A 20409-nucleotide genomic window follows, 5' to 3' on the forward strand; every position below is an offset into this window, starting at 1 on the left:
ATGAACGAGGGAGCAGCACAGGCCGGCAGCATGAAGCACTGCTCAATCCACTGGTTCCGTAAGGGGCTTCGCCTTCATGACAACCCTGCCCTTCTGGCGGCAGTGAGGGACAGCCGCCAGCTCTATCCCATCTTCATCCTCGACCCCTGGTTCCCAAAGAACATGCGGGTCAGCGTCAACCGCTGGAGGTTTCTGGTCGAGTCACTGAGAGATCTGGACGAAAGCCTCAAGAAACTGAACTCAAGGCAAGTCCTGTCCAGGCAGGTACTTGGCATGAGTGTAGAGAGGGCTAATACCGTACAAGGCATGGCCAGCCCAGAGCATTCTTACATTGCTGGAGTCATCTCTGGTGCCTGGAAAAAAGAACGGATTTGAGTCTGCTAGCCCGCACTATATGGGACCCACATTGCATTTGCTGGGAGCTGTGTACATAAGGAGCTGGCAATGTGGGCCCAGTCAATGCTAGAATTCTGCTTCCTTAAGTCCCTCTGGCCCCAGCTGTTTGGAGCTCCCTGTCCTTGAGAAAACCATGCCAGTGAGTTGTGGATTCACAGTGCATAGAGCTGGCAGCCTCTGTGCCTGGAGAACAGCATTCCTCAGTCAAACAAATGTATTTTCCCTCCTCCGCCGCAATGCTCCGGTCACACCTGTCACTTTAACAACCTGCCACGTTAATGAACTGCACCAGGGTAGCTGCTTCTCTGCCCCCAAACACATGGGGCCTGGTTTTCTGTCGCTCTGCATCTTGTGACACTGGTGCATAGTTACTAGTCTGACTTAGTTGTGTAGCACTTTATAGACGAACAGATTTATTGGAACATAAGCTTTTGTGGGCAAAGACCCACTTCTCATGCTCCAATAAATCTGTTAGTCTGTAAGGTGCCACAGGACTCCTCGTCACTTTTGCAGTTTCAGACTAACACGGCTACCTCTCTGATAGTTGACTTAGTCGTGTGCAGCATGCGCTTCACCCAGGTGTGCAATGGTGGTGCAGGGCAGTGCAGAAATGGGCTCCCAGTGCCGGGTCAGGAGCAGTCCCAAATGTCAGGAAGGCGCTTGATCTTAACTAACTGGGGATTTGAGTGGCAGCCCCTTCCAAAGGCACTTGGCTAGGAGAGCAAGCGCGGTGACGTAGGGCTGGAGTAGGCAGCAGCAGAAAGGCTGTTACTGAGGGGTCGATGAGGATGATTCTGTGTGTGTGTGTGTGGGGGGGGGGGTTCCTCACAATCCTTTGCATCTCCAGGTCCTAAGTGAGATGAGGCATGCAGCATACTTGAGAGGTCTCAGACCTGAGCCGCTTTGCCAAAGGGGAGGAAGCCAGGGGGCTAAATAGCCTCCCGGCCTGGGTCTCTCGCAGGGCAGGAGGGAGAATGTTGGTTCTGTCTTCCCCAGCTGCCTGGCCTGCATGTGGGCTGAGCAGCCTGACTGTAAGCAGCAATGTCCCAGCTGTGAGGGGGTAGGGTCTCTTTGCCCGTCTCAGAGGCTGGAGCCCCAAGGGGAGGCTACCATGATCTGGAGAGATTTCACTCTCCCTGTATTCCTGCTGAGCTGTCAGACAGAAGCCAGAGTGGCACTGTAAGCCCAACCGACCCTCAGCCAGGAGCCGGAGGGGTCCACCTGACTGTCCATACAATTGAGCAGGATGTAGCTGCCCCAATTGTTGACATGGAGGTGCAGCCCTTGGAGACAAGTCCCAACATGCCCTGCTTGGAAGTGGCCTGACATGACCATAGGGAGACTACGATTCCCACCATGCAGTGCTCTCTCTTGCCACGCCTGGGCTCCTGTGTCAGCCTCCTTACTTCACCTCCAGTGACTGGGTTTTGGTGGCATCTCCGCAGGCTGTTTGTGGTGCGTGGCCGCCCCATGGAGGTATTCCCAGGCCTCTTTAAAGAGTGGAAGGTGACGCGGCTGACATTCGAGATAGACACGGAGCCCTACTCCAGGCAGCGCGATGCCGAGGTGGTGAGGCTGGCGGCTGAACACGGCGTTGAGGTTATTCAGAAGGTGTCCAACACTCTCTATGACACTGACAGGTGAGTCCCAGGATGAGGGTGGGGTCCCTCTGTGGCTTGCTCCTTGCTGTGCATTGAACATAAGAACAGCTGTACTGGGTCGGACCAAAAGTCCATCAAGCCAGTGCCAAGTGCCCCAGAGGGAATGAACAGGTAATCAACAAGTGATCCACCCGTCACCCATTCTCAGACCTGACAAACAGAGGCTAGGGACACCCTCCCTGCCCGTCCTGGCTAATAGCTATTTGTCATGGTCATGAGGGATGGCCAGCAGCCTGGGGACTAAGGGGTTAACTGTACCTAACCAGGTAGCAGTCAGCCAATAGAAATGCAGATAGGGATTTCAAACTGAGACAAAGGAATTTTTGGGTTTTCCTTCCTTTGTCTCTGGGCAGTTGACTCCAGAGACTGAGGGGGACAGACAACATGTCTCTCTCCAAGAAAAGACTCTTCACCATCTGTCAGTAGGGCAAAGTCTAGATAAATCTGTTAGGTTTTATTGTTTTATGGTTTGGGAATGGGAATCTGATGTCTGTGCATTTAGAAATGGGTTTTCCTTTCTCTTGCAACTCAGTTTTGTTCCCATGGGAAAATTCCCCATGAGTTTATTAATTGGTGGCTCTTGCCATCTAGCCAATCCAGCTATGCATGTAACAGGAGTATTGTTGTGATGGTAAAAGTTCTTTCTTTTTTATTAACTGGGTATTGGGTCAGTTCTGTGTCCTGGAAAATCTGTCTGTGGGATCTGCATGCCTCATACTAGGGGATAGCAGCCACAGACTGCAGTTTGTATTTTCTCTTTTCTTTTTCAAGCACTTTGGGGAAAAGAGCTAGGGCTGCCCTGGGGTTGATTTCAAGAGTTCAGCTCCGTTTGTGGGTTCAAAAGCACTTGATAGTGGCAGCGGATTTTTATCCCCAAAATCTAGGCTTTTAGGATTTTTGGGGGGGGGGGAAGTTTTATACCAAAGCCTGGAAAGATAAGGTTTTGGGGTACTTTTGCGGGCCCCCACTTCTGCATTCATCATGCCAGAGTGGGGAATCAGCCTTGACACCATTAATATATCTCCATTAATTTATCTGGCTTTTTTTTAATGTTGGTAAAGTCTTCACAACATCTTCAGGCCAGGAGTTCCACAGTTTGACTGTGTCTTGTGTAGAGAAATACTTCCTTTTTTTTTTAAATCTGCTGCCTACTAATCTCATTAGGTAACTCCTAATTCTTGTGGTATGAGAAAGTGGAAATAACTTTCCGTATTTACTTTCTCCACACCAGTCATGATTCTATAGACCTGTATCGTGCCCTCCCCCTTAGTCCTCTCTTTTCCAAGTTGAAAGCTGTTCCATACCTCTCCTCATTTTTGTTGCTCTTTCCTGAACTTTTTCCAATGCTAACATGTCTTTTTAAAAATGAGGTGACCACATCTGCATACTGTATTAAAGATGTGGCGTACCATGAATACCAGGAGGAAATAGGTTATTTTTATCTTATTCTATATCTCTTTCTTAATGATTCCTCTAGCTTTTGACTATCCACAGAATAATTGCTGAGAACAATGACAAGGTGCCTCTGACCTATGTGCGCCTGCAGACCCTGGTGGCAGAACTGGGACCCCCGAAGCGGCCTGTGCCAGCTCCCACTCTGGAAAACCTGAAGGGTGAGTAGAACCAAGGGCTTGCTAATAATGATTCATACACGTGCCTGAGTTTCCTTCCATACAGGTGGGTGTCACCTCACCCTGTGGGTGGAACAAACGGGGTTGTTAAGGAACTGGTTGAAGCCGATTCAGATCGAAAGAGGGTCCCGAGTAATAACAGGATGTCCCATCAACGCTCAATAGGAGTATAGTAAGATGAGGGCCTGAAATATAAGCCCAGGTATCACAGGCCTGGTGTGGGGCCTGAGGCCTAGACAGCAATGGTCAAGACTTTGCTAATATAAAGCAAAGTTAAGCTGTGAGCAAGAGGCAGGCCCTGCTCACAGAAGTTGGCAAGAACAGGGCTGATATTATAAAAACACTCCTACTTAACAGGTACTGAGCATAGGCCGGAAACACATTCCAGGGGGGTGGTAGCCGAACACCCTGTTAAGAAAATACAGGACTATGTAGCACTTTAAAGACTAACAAGATGGTTAGTCTTTAAAGTGCTACGTAGTCCTGTATTTTGTTTCAGCTACACCAGACTAACACGGCTACATTTCTATCATTATTCTACCCTGTTAAGAAACACCTTGGTACCAACCTCCTCCCCACAAATAACAGACACACCAACCTAGGTTCAGGATAGAGTCTAACCCGACTGCATGAAACATAGAGATTGACTCCCCCCACCCCCCAGGTACATGGTAATGGGTGGATCTAGGTACGTCAGAAGGTGGCAGCCTGATACATCAAGGAGTGAAGTGTATCTTGTTTGTACCTGTGTATAAACGTGCACCCAAAGAGTTGTATTTGTCCCGCTGAGGGGGCAGTGTCTCATTCCTGGCACTGACTGGTCCTTTGCCTAGAGACATGTTTCTTCTGAAGAAATTGACTGCTTGTGCCAGGCTGGGGTTGAACAAGGGACAGAGGCTGGGAAAGAGATGGTGCCCAACCCAGCATAGCTGGTATTTACACCAGTGTGACCTATGTCTTAACTCCACCTCTCTGGGCCAACGTAAGGGCTTCCACATTTGGGAACCAGCTGACTCGTACATGGTTCCCTTGTTTGTGTCACGGCAAATGCCCATTGAGAACACTGCCCTGACGGGCCCATGCAGGCTTCCGTGGGAGTCTGGCTCAGCTAGATTCGCTGCAGGGAGCTGTAGTGGGAGGGTTGGTTGGTACCTGAAGGCCCAGTCTTGAGTCCTGGAGGGGCTGCCCCAGTGGAACTGTATGGCCCCTGGGGGCCTGGTGCACTAAGGGGGTGGGTTACAGATTGGCCATACCCTTTGGATACTGAGTATGGGATGAGCCTTTGGTAACGTGGTGGTTCTCTGCCATGGGACTGCAAGCTGCTGGGATTGGAATTCTAGGCTTCCCCTGCTATGTTCCCTAAAATCTCCCTATGATTTCCACAGGACAAGGGCTTCCTCTCTCTGTCTCCTAGGCTGTGTCTAGACTACATGGCTCCATCGATGGAGCCATGTAGATGAGTGTTGTAGGCAAAGGGAAATGAAGCGGTGGTTTAAATAATCGCCGCTTCATTTAAATTTACGTGGCTGCCGCGCTGAGCCGACAAACAGCTGATCAGCTGTTTGTCGGCTCAGTGCGCTAGTCTGGACACTCCCCTGCTGACATCAAAGCCCTTTGTCAGCAGCCCCGTTGTTCCTCGTGGGATGAGGTTTACCGGGGCTGCCGACAAAAGCTTTGATGTCGGCAGGGGAGCGTCCAGACTAGCGCACTGAGCCGACAAACAGCTGATCAGCTGTTTGTCGGCTCAGCGTGGCAGCCATGTAAATTTAAATGAAGCAGCGATTATTTAAATCACGGCTTCATTTCCCTTTGCCCAATAAACAAATCTACATGGCTCCGTTGACGGAGCCATGTAGTGTAGACGTACCCCTAGAGTCTGGCATAGTGGTGTTATGAGGCTGTCAACCGGTGGCCACGTTCCATTCCAGAGGTGGCTGCATTTCAGTGTTGGTCCTTGTGAGGGGGTCACTCACCACCGTAGCGGGGGTCCGTCATCTGTCCCCGGAATCAGTCCATTCCGCCCGCACGGGCCTCCGCTCACGTGGGGTTCCCCCTCTGGAATCCTCCGGTCACGTCGTTCTCTTCGCCACACTGCCTTCTGGCAGTGCCCAAGTCACTCGCTCTGAGCCCCCCCTTCCGGGGGATTGGTGTCTCTCCGGCAGGCCTTACTTCAGGCCTAGCAGGCTGTCCATTTGTCTGTCTGAGCGCCCTTGGCCCAGCCTTGACTCTCTAGCCCTGCCCTAGCTCCAGGGAGCGTCCTGCTCCCCCGGCAGCCAGGCTCACACCGCCTTCTCTGAAGCAGCCCTTCCCTTTTATGGCTCCCAGCTGGGCCTTAATTGGCCAACGCTGCCCAGCTGGGCTGAACTCCCCGGCCCTGCTCCAGGCTGGGGTTTGACTCTTAAAGGGCCAGTACAGGGCAGCTGCCCTGTTACAGTCCTGTTTAGCTCTACAAAGCCCTTTGAGATTCTTTGTATCTGAAGAGGTGAGAAAACATCCTGTGGGTCCTGGTGCAAGTTGGTACTGACTGTGCCGCTTTCCACAGATTGCCGTACTCCCTGCGGAGACAACCACGATGCAGAGTATGGGATCCCTACGCTGGAGGAGCTGGGTCAGGACCCCACGCAGGCAGGTCCTCACCTGTACCCAGGAGGAGAGTCTGAGGCACTTGGCAGGCTCGACTTGCATATGAACCGGACGGTATGGGAGTTGGTATTGATCCTCTCTCCCTCCGAGGCTTAGGGCAGTGAAGGGCGAACACTGAGCTCCTGCGCTTCCAAGCAGGCAGCGTAAGAGAAACACCTCGGACTGATTCCCAGCAATGTGCTGAGCCCACACGGGGAGCGTCTTGGAGACGCAGCACTGCCAGCCGCTCCATTACAGACCTCAGGCCTAATTCGTTCAGGTCTTGCGCTGGCGATCCCTGACCCCTGTGCTAAGTGACAGCAAAGCGGGCGGGCAATGATCATTGCAATGGCAGCAGCGCTGTGTGTTGCACTTCCTCTGACCTGTTGAGGAACAAATCTGGACAAAGGGTGGGCTGGAGCAGTATTGCTCTTGGGGTTGTTTATTGGCACAGATTCTTAAGAGTGAAGTGGTACTCACACACATACGCATCACACTCATGCTGGCCGTGTGGAGGCAGGCTGCAAGTGTGCTGTAGATCAGTTTTGATTTCGCTGGTGGTTGGAGTGCTGGCCAGGTGTCAGCTTCCCGGAGACTCGACCATGACGTTCCTCTGGGAGAGCCCTTCGGATCTGCAGGAGGCTTTACTGTCTCTGGACCGGTCTCAGGTTTCCGCTGTGATGTCACATTTTGTCCAGGAGAGAGAGAGAGAGATTTTCTGGCCACCTCTCAGTTTATCTGCTGGCAGCATCTTTGTCTGCCTTAAAAAGCCACAGATCCTAAACTGCCGTTTTGGTTGGGTATTTCTCATTCATACCTCACACACATTCCACAGGTTCCATACATATTCATAAGCAATGTGGTTTCAAAGCAGAGTGGGGCCTCATGGCCTTGAGTACAAGAAATTGCATTGTACTAAAAATAACACAGCAAAGGCATGATGAAAAGCTTCACAAAGTAGAACTAAGAAAGCCAAGGTCAGGGAAGAAAGGAAAAGCAGAGGAGCATGTCAGGACAGCTAGACACCAGTGGAAAAGAGGGGGGATGTCGTGTCTGACTGGTTACACTGTACATTCCCCCCCCCCCCCTGTTATATTATGGTCCCAGGAGGGTAGGTGCTGGACTAGGCATGCTGGGGGTGCTGCCGCTCCTGGCTTGAAGTGGTTCCTAAGACATACAGCAAGGCCATCCCCGTCCCTTGGGAGGGAGCCCCTGAGCTCTGCCCTCTCATCTGCTTCTCTTGTCCTTTTGCAGGCCTGGGTGTGTAACTTCCAGAAGCCCCAGACTGAACCCAACTCCCTGAGCCCCAGCACCACCGTGCTGAGTCCTCACCTCAAGTTTGGATGCTTGTCGGTGCGAACCTTCTGGTGGCGGCTGGCTGACGTCTACCAGGGGGTAAGGAGGCAGCGTCTTTCCCGTGCTCGGGTTCAGCCTAACGGTACCGTGGGGGGGCTCATAGCGTTCTGCCCTGCCAGGGCTGCTGGAGCCTGCGGCCATGGGGCATTTGGAGTAAGAGCTGTTGCTCTGTGTGGGCAGACAGCCCTCCTGGCATGGTCAGTCAAGATGCTGCCTCAGTCCATGGCAGCAGAACCTCTTTGCGGGAGGACGGTGGGCGAACTGGATAATGCGGCGGGTTAGACCTACACCCGAATCTCAGGTTTAAACCCTAGAATCCCAAAGGGAAATCTGTCTTGTGACTTGTCACAGCCTTTGTTTGTCAGTAAGACCAGGGCACTTCACAATTTGGCTCCATCGAGGCCTTGGGACAAGAAAGCCGAGGCCTGGAAGAGCAGAGGCTGCTGTGGGCCAGGGAGATACCTTGGCAGAGCTGGGTGCATCCTGGGAGCTTTTCCAGCACTTCCACGGATTGTGCCCCACTCTACCCAGTCCTGTTAATCTCTCACTTTGATTCCTTACACTCCACTCGGTATTTGGGAGAAGCAAGTGCAGTAACCCCAGCAAGGGGACCAGCACTGGATCCCTTCTGCGGGACTCTACTTCCTCGTGGGCCAGAGACGAGCATGACGCCTGCCCTCTTTTAACAGAGGAAACACTCCAGTCCGCCTGTCTCTTTGCACGGGCAGCTCCTGTGGAGGGAGTTCTTCTACACGGCAGGAGCCGGGATCCCCAACTTCAGCAGGATGGAAGGCAACCCCGTCTGTCTGCAGGTGGACTGGGATGACAATCCGGAGCACCTCAGAGCCTGGCGCGAGGTACCTGCTTTTGGCAGCGCAGATCACTGACTGTTTTGTCCCGGGGACAGGAGCCTTGTAGCAAAGTCATCTGCCAGGGCTAGGGGACCTGGGGCTGGCCAGCCCCTTTGATGTTAGACCCAGCGAGGAAGGGGTCAGGTGATCCTTGCAAAGGGCTGAGAGAGGCCAGCGGGAGGGAGGGTTGGGAGACAGGCTGTGGAGCGGAGAGAAGGCCTGTGCTGGTCCAGCTTGGGAGAACTCGCCGTGTTACTTGGTCAGTTTGTTCTCTGAATTAGGTCAGGACATGGCCTGTGGGAACCAGGCTGGCTGACATTCGCTCTGGGCCTTCCCATGCCTCCCAGCCATGGTGGGGCCGTACCCAGTGCTGGAGAACCCGAGTGCTGACACTCAGCAGTTGTGCTGACTAGAGGGAACACACCTAGCGCGTGGCCTGGCTAGCAGGTCACACCCTCCGGCACCACTGCTGTGGGAGAACTACAGCAGCGCTTCCTCCGTTACGTTTGCTGGCAGTTGCAGCTGCATAGCGGGCTAGGACGGTGACATGCCCAGGGCCCAAGTACATCCCAGTGTAACGCTACATGGAGTTCCACCAGGGACCAGTCTGACCCACACTCTCATGCTTGTCTCAAAGGGGAGCCGCTCAATGCAGGGCCAGGGTAGAGATGGTAGGAGGAGCAGACGCTCGGCAGAGAGTAGACGGGGTCATTCGATACGTCAGACAGGCATGGGCTGCCAGGGCTAGAACCTTGGTCCTTCGGCGTCACAATACAGCCGCCGCATCTTGAGCTACCACAGATCTCCCTTGGCTGGTGGGAGTAACTGGACCTGTTGCTCTGCGGGTCCTGCCCCTTGCGGCCAGACAGGTGACGTTGGGCGTCAACCCGGCGTAAAGCTCCCTACGTTAGCTTGCTGGAGATGAAGCTTAAGCCCTGTTTGCCTTCCCCATGGCAGGGGCGGACGGGCTACCCCTTCATAGATGCCATCATGACTCAGCTGCGCACTGAAGGCTGGATCCATCACCTGGCCCGGCACGCTGTGGCCTGTTTCCTGACGCGAGGGGACCTGTGGATCTCCTGGGAGGAAGGGCAAAAGGTCAGGCATGTCACAAGCGGCGCTGCTGAAATGCTGGGGCCCTTGAGAGCCTGCCTAAGTGAGATGAGGCTTGTAGCATTCTTGAGAGGTCTCAGACCTGAGCTGCTTTGCCAAAGGGGAGGAAGCCAGGGGGTCTCACGCAGGGCAGGAGGGAGAATGTTGGTTCTGTCTTCCCCAGCTGCCTGGCCTGCATGTGGGCTGAGCAGCCTGACTGTAAGCAGCAATGTCCCAGCTGTGGGGGGTAGGGTCTCCTTGCCCGTCTCAGAGGCTGGAGCCCCAAGGAGAGGCAACCCAGGCCTGCATAGGTCTCACGCTCCCTGTTGTTTCTGCGGAGCACTGAGATAGAAGCCCTGGGGAGTTTCCCTGCCACAGCTGGGAAGCAGGTGGATGGAGTGCTAATAGCAGGAGCAATGGGGTGACTCCTCAGAGACCAGCTGCTGAATGATGAGCCTCCACCCCTGCACTGTGCCACGGAGCCTGAGCCCTCTGAGGTCAGGCTAAAGGGCAGCAGCAGTGTTGGAAGTGGGGGCGGGTTAGGCGTGATCTCCTAAAGCATTCACCCCTGCTCCCCCCCAGGTCTTTGAGGAGTTGTTACTAGATGCCGACTGGTCCCTGAATGCCGGCAACTGGCAGTGGCTGTCAGCAAGCGCCTTCTTCCACCAGTTCTTCCGCGTCTATTCGCCTGTCGCCTTCGGCAAGAAGACAGACAAAGATGGAGAATATATCAAGTAAGTGCAGGACAAAGTCCAGCAGAGCCCAGCCTCTTCCTGGATCATGCAGGCTCCTGACAGCCCTGCGCATGCTGCCGTTAGTGTGTGGCTCCAGCCTGGTATTGCAGAGGAAGCAGTGGGTGAGGGGGATCGGGATTTTTTTCTCTCTCTCTCCACCCAGGCGACGGGTGGTGGCCGTGACTCCTCCTAGCTCCAGGCTCCTCAGCTGTAGAGCCCTGTGCAGACACAAAACTTGTATCTACTTCCACAAAAAAAAGCCGCGCATATCCACACTGATATCTGTGGAGGCAGATGCCCGTGGCTAGAGTAGGCTTGCAAGGTGATTTCACCAAAAATCCCAAACATGGCAAAAAAACAAAACCCCTGGGAGACCAAACTTGTTGGCTGTGGATATGGAGGTGGTTATCCACCTCCATATCAAAAGCGACTACTTTTGCGGAAAAACTTGCCAGCTGTCTACACTGGCCGCTTGATTTTGCGCAAGAGCACTGACTTTGTAATGTACAAAATCAGTGCTTCTTGCGCAAATACTTTCACACTCCCGTTCGGGCAAAAGCCCTTTTCCGGAAATGCTTTTGCGCAAAAGGGCCAGTGTAGACAGCTAAAAACTATTTTGCGCAAAAAAGCCCCGATGGCGAAAATGGTGATTGGGGCTTTCTTGCGCAAAACCGCGTCTAGATTGGCATGGACGCTTTTCTGCAAAAAGTGCTTTTGCGGAAAAGCGTCCATGCCAATCTAGACGCTCTTTTCCGCAAATGCTTTTAACGGAAAAACGTTTCCGTTAAAAGCATTTGTGGAAAATCATGCCAGTCTAGACGTAGCCGTTGAGCGCAAAAAAAAAAAAAAAAAAAAAAAGGCTCTGCGCCTTTAAGAATCCCTGCAGTCCTCGCTCCTCCACACCCAGACATGTCTGATTTATTTTTTTTTTAACCAGACAGGGGCCAGAAAAAACGGACTGTCCAGGTGAAAACTGGACACCTGGCAACCCTAGGCCAGAGTGTGGCTAGCCACAGATTTGCAGGGTATCTACCTCTATATCCACAAAATGAGCTGCAGATATTTGCATCTGTATCCATGGATGCCCACAGCTAAAAAGCGGATCTCCATGGGTTTGAGGGCTCTCCTCTGAGCCCCATGGCGACTGGCAGTCACCCCCAGGTCGGGTGGTCTGGGAAGACGGGCAGGTGGGAGCTCTTCTCTTTCCCAGGAGGGAAGGACAGGGTGGCCATTCCCACCCTCAGCAGCATCAGAGGACTGGTCACGTGTCCTGTGCTCTAGCCCTCTCAGCATGGGCTGGCCGGGCCGGGCCAGGCTGGTGAAGGCCACTGGCCCTGCCTATGGATGCCTGGATGACCGGTAACTCAGCACTGAATTTCCCCCTTGGCTTGTTTCCCGTGGGGCTGCCTGTTCCTCTGGGGCCTGACCCTGCTGCAGGAAGTACCTCCCCTTCCTCCGGCGGTTCCCTGCCGCGTACATCTACGAGCCCTGGAAGGCGCCGCGAAGCATGCAGGAGCAGGCGGGCTGTGTGATTGGCCGAGATTATCCCAAGCCCATCGTGGTGCACGAGGTGGTGAGCAAGAGGAACGTGGAGCGGATGAAGGCGGCCTACGCCCGGCGATCGGCCAGCACCACCGCCCAGCTGGAGGGAGGGAGCGGCAAGAAAGGTAGCGAGCCTCCTGGCCTGGATCCGCTCTGTCTTGGCCTCTCTTGGCCAGGATGTGACGTGCAAGGTGCTGGCTGTGCATAATGGGAGGAGACCACCCCGGGCAGCCCAGCCTTGGGGAGGCAGCGTGGCTAGTGGCTAGAATACAGAACCGGAGCTTTAGAACAGAGGTCTCTGTCCCCAGTTCAGCCACTAAGCTCCTGGGTGACCATAGGAAATCACATGACTTCCCTGTGCCTCAGTTTCCCCACATATAAAATGGGGATAACCACATGGGACTCTTTGCAAAGCACTTTGCAGGCCTCGGGATGAGAAATGCTCTGCAGGAGCGAAGTGCTGTTATTGCAGGGGTGGCTTTTCCTGCCACTTGAGACATGGCAAACTGCTCGGTGGCTCCCATCCATGACTCCCCAGTTCATGGGGCTCTAGTGCAATGTGTGAGCAGGGAGACAGGCCAGGCCTGCCCTCTGTAGCCTAATAACCTGGCTGTTCGTTTCTCCCATTAGGTGCTAAACGGAAGCTCCCAGCTGCTCCGTCTGTAGCTGAACTGCTGACAAAGAAACCAAAGACTAAAAGCTGAATTCCTCAGCGCGGCCTATGGACGTGGGGAGAGCCCCATGGTGGAGCCAGGCACCACACGAGCCCACTTGCGTCCCTGGTGCGCCCTGGACTCTGCCCTAATCCCTTGACTGACAGCCCTGGCCGTGGGGTCAAGGAAGAGCGAGGGGGGGGGGGGAGATTGGCACGTCCATTGGCATTCGCTCAGGAGACTTTGCCATGCTGTACCTTGTGTTAGCCCCTTCAGCTGGTTCAGCCACCTGTCCTTTGGTGCTTGGGCTTTCTATGCTGCTGCCACGCTAAAAGCTGAATCTTTTCGGAAAGGCCATTGCTGTGCAGTGGGTCTGTGTGTCACAGTGAATTTATCCTACAGAAACTGGGGAATGAGGGGGAAACACCACCCCCATTTTGCACATGGCGCACTGAGATGCACTGGGCAGATTTCCAAGGGGAGCTGCTGGATCCTTTAAAAATCTGGCCCTAAGCGACTTGCTCAGATCACTCAGGGAGGCTGAGCTGGGGCCTAAACCCAGATCTTGCGTTACAATCGATTGCGATGGGAGCCAACCCGCAGCCCGTTGGGGTTCGATGTGTGGCCCGTGAGACATTTGGTTTACCGTTGCCAACGCACGGGGGACCAGATTCTGCTGGTTTTCAGCCCGTTTTTTCTTATTGGGTATTACTAAAGTGACACACCCATGAAGTGAGATGTGTGTTGGTTGCACGTGAGCTTGAGAGCCGGGCACTTCCACAGCGCTGCTACGGTTCAGTCGGCACGGCACCCCCTGCAAATTCTAGGTATGCAAGCACAGTTAGCAAAGCTACCCTAGCCCAGACTGGTTTGGTTAAGACAATCGGTGGCCCACTCGGATGAAGAAGGGCCACTCACTAGCCGAGGTTGCCCATTACCGATCTAACGCCTTGTATGCACGAGCCACCCTTTGGTTACTGCCCTGTGCTTTTTGTAGCTGGGCTGTGGCAAATGTTTAGCTGATGGGTATGTTTTAAACTTCTCTCTTAGCAAACAGTCTGTGCAGCCTCTGACCTGTCAGGCCTGGGACACACCCCAGGCTACTGCCTTCCAGGCGGGCTCCACAGAAGTCAAAACCACAGCCAGCTCAGGGAGCGGATGTTTTTTTAAAGGCATATTAATGCCTTGCTTGCGTGTGGTCTGCCCGAGTAAGCCTTGCTGGGAACCAGTGAGCTGATCGTTAAGTTTTGCAGCCCTCTGTGGCAGCCGGCAGGGTGGGAGGCCTCGGTGAGGAATGTTGACATGGCTGTTGCCTTCTGCCCATCTTTGTGCGGAGCATGAAATGCTGAAACTTTGCCACCATTCTTGGGCTTGTCCAACCCAGGTCTGAATCCACTGTCCCTTGGCTCTGGTCTCCTGTGGCTCTGAAAGCAGGACAGGGAGTCTTGTCGTAGCTAAAGTGGGGGGCAAAGCTGATCTCGATGTCCCAAAGCCAAGAAAGTAACTCAGCCGCTTCTCTGACATTGTACTAGCTGAGGGACACGCGGTCCTGACTTCTCAGTTATGGAGGGACCGTCTATGCTTCCTGCTGTATTTGCTTTCCACCAACTTACGTCTAGACTGCAAGCCTCTTTCGAAAAAGAGCATCTAGACTACAGCTGGTACTTTCGAAAAAGCAGTTTGCATTACATAGCGCCTTTTTCCTAAAGAACACTTTCAAAAAAAGGCGTTCTTCCTTGTAAAACGAGGCTTTCTGCAGTTGAAAAAAATGCCGCATTCTTTCGATTTACTTTTGAAAACACAACAGCAGTCTAGACATGGGAAGTTTTTTCGAAAAAAGGCCACCCTGTAGTCTAGACACACCCTTAGTGTAGCCTCTTCCGAGCGAGGTTACTGGATGTGGAGATCTCAATTGTATTGTTACATTTATTAACCTGAATTTAGGATAGTACAGATTAGGTATCATATAGATTTTTTTAGACCAAACTTTGTACTTTTGGCTAATGTATGCCTTAGACCACGGTGGGGAACCTAAGGCCTGGGGGGCTGGATGCAGCCCCCAAGACTCACCCCAGTATTGGGGAGCCTGTGTTGGTGCTTCAGCTCCCCCTGCCCAACTCAGGGCTGGAGCCCCCAAAATCCACTAGCCTGGGCCCCCAGGGCTCTGTTGTGTGAGGAGAACGTGGGGAGTTTTTCTCAATCGGGGGTCAGGTCAGTGAGTTTTTTTTTTTCCTTCTCACTTGTGTGTGGCCCCTTCCTGATTGTTTCTGTGGTCAGTGCCACAAAAGTTTCCAGCCCCTGCCTTAGATCCAGCTGTCTAGACACTCTTTCCTTAAGCTGTTATGGCAACAGTAGCTTTAATAAAACCAGTTACATCTGCTTTCATTCCTGTTGTAGGTTTCACTTCCCTGGCTGCGGGGGAGGCTCCGGCTGTCTGTGCTGTTGGTACCCACTCCCCATCTTAGCTGGCTATGTACGTATTTACTTGCCCAGTCTGTGCGGCACTCTACCACCTGGGTCATTTTAGACAGAGCAGCTTTCTGGCAGCTGACTCATGGCATCAGCTGTTATCTCTTGTGGTTTATTTCCATCAACTCTGTTCCATCCCCTTAATGCATTAAGTGGCTGATGTTGGTTTGTCTATGGTGGGGGGAGGATTGGAAACTCTTTGGTGCAGGGATTATTGTGTGTATGGAGATGCCAAGGGCTACAGCTGGTGCTATGGTAACATACACCCTCACTGGCTTTTAGTGAAGCATTAAGATGCCTGGTAATCAAGTAAGCAAACTTATTAAACAAATCCCACCATCTGTTCCCACTTGGGTAAACCCTGATGTGAGCCCCTGAACCCTTCACGCCAGCTGACATCACAGGGCCGAGCGCGATCAATGTGACACTATAGGAAACGTGCATCGCGGAACAGCGCCAGCTTCGAGTAGCCACCACCAGGCCCCAGCCAGGCGGGAACACCTCTCCTCAGTGACTGGGCTCAGGTTGGGCACAAGATGCTGCTGCAGCAGCCAAACGGAGCAGGAGGCAGCCGCTTGCCCCTGGCTTGTCTGTGGGAGAACAGAAAGGCACCAGCAGCAGGCGGTAGGATGCATTCAGTGCCGGGCTGAGGCATACTTGTACCCTGGGCAGCGGACGCATGCGCAGTCCCACCCCTGGGCACCAACCTATGGGGGGGTGCCTGATTGAAGTGGTAAGGGGAGCCGCACGCCTGGGTGCGCGGCGTACGCACGGCCCTGCCCCGGGCACGCAGTGCTCCATACCACTTCAATCAGGTGTCCCCCACAGGTTGGCGCCCCAGGCAGCTGCCCGGCTAGCCGCCCCCAGCCCTGGATGCATTAAACCAGCACAACTCGCTGACTGAGCTGGGCAGGGGCGAGGAACTGGCCAACTGAGGACAGAAAGCGGGCTGGGGCGAGACAGCTCCGTCGTTCTCAACACAAACCACGTGCTGCAGAAGACGTACCCTGGGCAGCCCCAACCCGAAGAAGGTGAGGAAATCAAGGTAGGGATGTTGAGTGGAGGGTTGTGTGTGCATAGATCTGTGTATTTCTTGTGCTAGTAAGGCACAGCAACAGTGTTTAAGAAGCATCTGCAAAGGCGCTCTGTGTCTGGTATGGCTACACCTCTCACAGGCTTCCGCAGATGGAAAACGGGGGAGGGGGAGGGGGGAGGAGAGGGGTGTATGATTAGGGGGCTGGAGCACAACTTATGAGGAAGGGCTGAGGGATTTGGGCTTTGTTTAGTCCACTATTTTAAGGGAGGTTCCAAAGAAGATGGAGAGAGGCTGTTCTCAGTAGTGACAGATGGCAGAACAAGGAGCAATGGTCTCAAGTTACAGTGGGAGAGGTCCAGGTTGGATATTAGGAAAAACTATTTCACTAGGAGGGTGGTGAAGCGCTGGAATGGGTTACCTAGGGAGGGGGTGGAGTCTCCATCCCTAGAGGTTTTTAAGTCCTGGCTTGACAAAGCCCTGGCTGGGTTGATTGAGTTGGGGTTGGTCCTGCTTTGGGAAGGGGGCTGGACTTGATGACTCCTGACGTCTCTTCCAGCCCTAGGAGTCTATGGAGCATCACCCAGCTGGAGTTCTGGGACAGGGTTTGTGTAAGTTAAAGGGCAGCTCAGGGCCCAACACTGATCCTGGGCCACATGGTCGCAGCATCCCAGTGTCCCTCGAAGACTGTAGAGCCTTAAAACAGCTGACTCCCCTCTTGGATGTCTGGTAAGCAGCCCAGGGCGGTGCAAATGCAGGCCCAGGCCCCTCGCACAGTCCTGCTCTGGTCAAGGTTCCTTACTTTCTCCCACTGCCGTTTGCTGGTGGCACCGGGCAGGGGCAGCCAGGGCCTGATGCCGGCGTCAGTTTTGCCTGTGATGCTGAACGAGGTACAACTGTCAACGCCTGCAGTGCAGCCCTGGACAGGGTGAGGGCGCTGCCCTTTGCCACACACCCAGCCCGTGGGGCAGAATCGCTTCATTTCAGTCCAGATCACGAGAGAGGACATGATACAAAATCTCTGCTGTGCAGCTGGAGCTGCAGGAAGGTCTGGGGGGGCCCAGCCCTGCCTGCTCGCACTCCTCTCCTTGAACACTGCGGCACGCTTGGGATAGGACAGCAGCTGGGAGCTATTCTCCCCCCCCCCCCCCCCCCCCCCCCACCAGCTGCGGCCCCCACGCATCCCATCCCTCTTAACCCAGCACCCTGCAGAGTGAGGGTGAGCTCAACACGGTGGTAGAGTTCTATAGCTCAGCAGCCCTGGGGGTGCCCATGCCAGGGTAACGGCTCAAGCAATGGCCATGCCCTGGGGAAAGCACATCTCAAACTAGGCAGGGCATGGCGGCAGCTCAGCTGTCAGACATCCAGGCTGTGCTGTGCCAGTTGGGGGAGACCAGCAGCATGTGCCTCCCCCATCTGGGCCAGCTGCGATCTGTCACCTCTGGCACAGCTTTGATCTTCCTTCCCTGCACCGTGCAGACCCCAGACCTCGGTTCTGTGCCTCTGATACGGAGTCCGCACCCCAGCAAAGTGAGGGTTTAGCAACAGCAGGAGGGATTTTCTTTGGATGGGTTTCTGATCCACTCTGGGGCTCCCACGAGGCTGCATTGAAAACAAGCAGTCCAGTCAGTTCCTGGCTAGGGAGCAGCACTAGCCGCCAGCGTTGGCCAGGGCTCCATCTGCGAGAGGAAGAATCACTGATTAGTGCTCCAGCTCCTTGCAGGGATCCATGTGTTTTTACTTCTCTTGCCCACCCTGCAATCTGGATCTCAGAACATTTGAGGGAGTTAACACTGTGACTGGGCGCTGCTCTGGGCCGCGTATGGCCTGCTCCCCGAGGTGTTCAGGGGAGAATCGCTGCAGACAAGAACAAGACACTGGACGTGTTCCCTCTAATCTTTTCCAGCTGTGTGCAGAATAAATGTTACGCGCACCACGACATGTGTAGATGTGCACCACCAGTAGAAACACATGCTGCCAGCTCCTTCTAGCCGTGGGTGCTCTGCTAATCAGCTGGGCGGCATCTGCATCCCTCCTGGGTGGCTGCCCAGGTGCTCAGCTTACGGAGAGCACTGCCCACGGGCTGTAAAGACACATGCTCTCAGAATGTTTACTTTGCACCTCCTCCAGGGCCTGCAGTTCCAAATGAACTTCTGTTCCTACAGTGCTGTGAGTCCTAAGGCGCCAAAGCATTCTGCAGCCCCATTTGGGGGGTGAGGGGTTAAAATTCTGCACCCAAGTGGGCTGTGTCTAGACTGGCAAGTTTTTCTGGAAAATCATCAGCTTTTCTGGAAAAACTTGCCAGCTGTCTACACTGGCCGCTTGAATTTCCGGAAAAGCACTGACGATCTCATGTAAAATCATCAGTGCTTTTCCGGAAAAACTATGCTGCTCCCGTTTGGGCAAAAGTCTTTTTCCGAAAGACTTTTGCGCAAAAGGGCGAGTGGAGACAGCACAGTACTGTTTTCCGCAAAAAAGCCCCGATCGTGAAAAAGGCCATCGGGGCTTTTTTGCAGAAAACCGAGTCTAGATTGGCCACGGACGCTTTTCCACAAAAAGCGCTTTTGCGGAAAAGCATCCTGCCAATCTAGACGCACTTTTCCGAAAATGCTTTTAACGGAAAACTTTTCCGTTAAAAGCATTTTCGGAAATTCATGCCAGTGTAGACGTAGCCATAATGTTGAACTGCGGCCACCTCTGGGGGGAATGTTACAGCTTTATACTAGCATACAACTGTTTGGGATAGGAAGTGAAGACAACTCTAGTTAATGGACATTGCAAGGGCTATGGAGATCGGCAGAATCATTAGCCAATTGGAATCTGTCCAGCAAAACGAAGCCTCAAAGAAACAAAGGTCAGATTAAGTTAAGCTCTCTAAGATGCAAGAGAGCACATGAACCGCCTTTAACATGGATGTTCTTAGTCATCCTGCTGTTGAGGCTTCACCCTACATGCAGGAGTTGGCATGCACTAGGCTGTGGAACCAGTCGGTTAATTTCGGTTCCCAGGATCAGCAGAGCCTTCAGGACAGCTGGTGGCTTTCGGAGCCTGGGGAGGCTGGACCCAGGGACCGGGCAGATGGCTCACAGAAAAGTGGTGGAGGGAAAGCCTATTTCTCCTACAGGAACGAAAGTGAAGTGGGATATGGGGCCTTTCCCCTCTTGTCCCCAGGCTACATCTGGCCCAAGTGAGCAGTAGCTGGGCACAGCACTCATTGGAGGTCTCTGGTTTGCGAAATACACAGACGTTGTGTGAGGAGCAAGCACCGTCCACTAGGGATGTTAAACGCTGATTATTGTAACCGAGTAGCCACTACAAATATTAGCGGTGACACGCTGGCTCCCTGGGAGCAGGGCCAGCAGCCAGTGCACTCCCAGCCCCACCCCGGGGAGCCGGCTGCTGCCACACACTGCAGACTCTCATAGAGAGCGTCAGCAGCGCAGGGCAGCAGCCAGCACCTGGTGCGTGTAGAGATGGCTTGTAAGTCGGTTCCCCACACGTACCAGTTCCCACTTGCCACCCTGATAGAGGCAGCAATTGGCTCCAGGGGAGCCGGACTAGGAGCCGTGCGTAACCATTGGGGTAACCGATAAGCTCGTGCTCACTGGTTACCCATTTAAACGGTTACACTCTTACATCTTGCACCAGCACCAGAGATCTTGAGAGGGGTCCAGGACACCACCGAGGCAGAAAGGGTGCACAGAGCGTCTGAGTACAGACTGCAGCAAGCCCTGCACTGCAACCTCCGTCACAGAGCAAGGGCGCACATATTCAGCTCACAACATGACTGGGTCAGCAGCTGGGAGAAGGGGAGCCAAAACCAACAGCCCCCTACAGGCAGTGTTGCCTAGTGAATACAGCAGAGGCTTGGACTCTATTCCCAGCTCAGCCACTGACCTGCCATACCTCAGTTTCCTGTGCTAACAAGTGGGTTGTCAGGCTGCAGAGCTCTGAGATGCTCCTGGACAGAGCGGGTCAGATCTGGGAGGAGGGAGGTGAGACCCACCTGCCAGGTTAGTTCCAAGCACTCAGATGATGTTCCTCTCGAGGGCCGGCTCCCCAGTGATGAACCTGTTGAAGGAGAACTTCTCCATGCAGATGGTCTTGAACTTGCCTTCCAGAATTAACTCGGCCATGGCCCTGCCTGCCGCCGGCGAGTGCTGCAGCCCGTGCCCGCTGAATCCCGTGATGAAGAACATGTTCTCCACCAGTGGGTGAGAGCCCAAGACCGCGTTCTGGTCAAACGTGTTATAATCGTAGTAGCCAGCCCAGGCGCTCCTCACCTGCCCAAAGAACACACACTCAGGGCACAGGACTGAGCTAGCTGCCAGGCAACGCCCCTCCCGCTGTCACTGACTGCCCCCCATGT

General features: G+C 53.9%; 2 protein-coding genes across 6 annotated transcripts in view; one reads left to right on the forward strand and one right to left on the reverse strand.

Moving 5' to 3' along the window:
* On the forward strand, positions 1–14923 carry LOC102447702 (cryptochrome-2-like). Its single transcript, XM_075909285.2, has 10 exons — positions 1–245; positions 1842–2036; positions 3552–3670; positions 6231–6385; positions 7565–7705; positions 8356–8523; positions 9475–9615; positions 10192–10343; positions 11781–12010; positions 12516–14923. Exons 1-10 carry the CDS (start codon positions 1–3, stop codon positions 12587–12589), a joined length of 1620 nt encoding a protein of 539 aa, XP_075765400.2. The 3' UTR covers positions 12590–14923.
* The window catches only part of FOXRED1 (FAD dependent oxidoreductase domain containing 1), a 27473-nt gene continuing 21514 nt past the window's right edge, over positions 14451–20409 (reverse strand). For 3 of the 5 annotated variants that reach the window (XM_006111243.5, XM_075909286.2, XM_075909289.2), the window contains 2 exons: positions 20047–20323; positions 14451–17719 (listed from right to left, as the gene is read on the reverse strand). In XM_006111243.5, the coding sequence (XP_006111305.2) occupies positions 20069–20323 (255 nt within the window). In that variant the 3' untranslated portion in view covers positions 14451–17719; positions 20047–20068. Of the gene's footprint in view, positions 17720–17806; positions 18124–20046; positions 20324–20409 lie in introns of those variants that run through there. The other 2 variants (XM_075909287.2, XM_075909288.2) reach the window with 2 other exon arrangements.

This window comes from Pelodiscus sinensis, chromosome 25, assembly GCF_052426305.1.
Source record: "Pelodiscus sinensis isolate ZL-2025 chromosome 25, ASM5242630v1, whole genome shotgun sequence".
Taxonomy (NCBI): Eukaryota; Metazoa; Chordata; order Testudines; family Trionychidae; genus Pelodiscus; species Pelodiscus sinensis.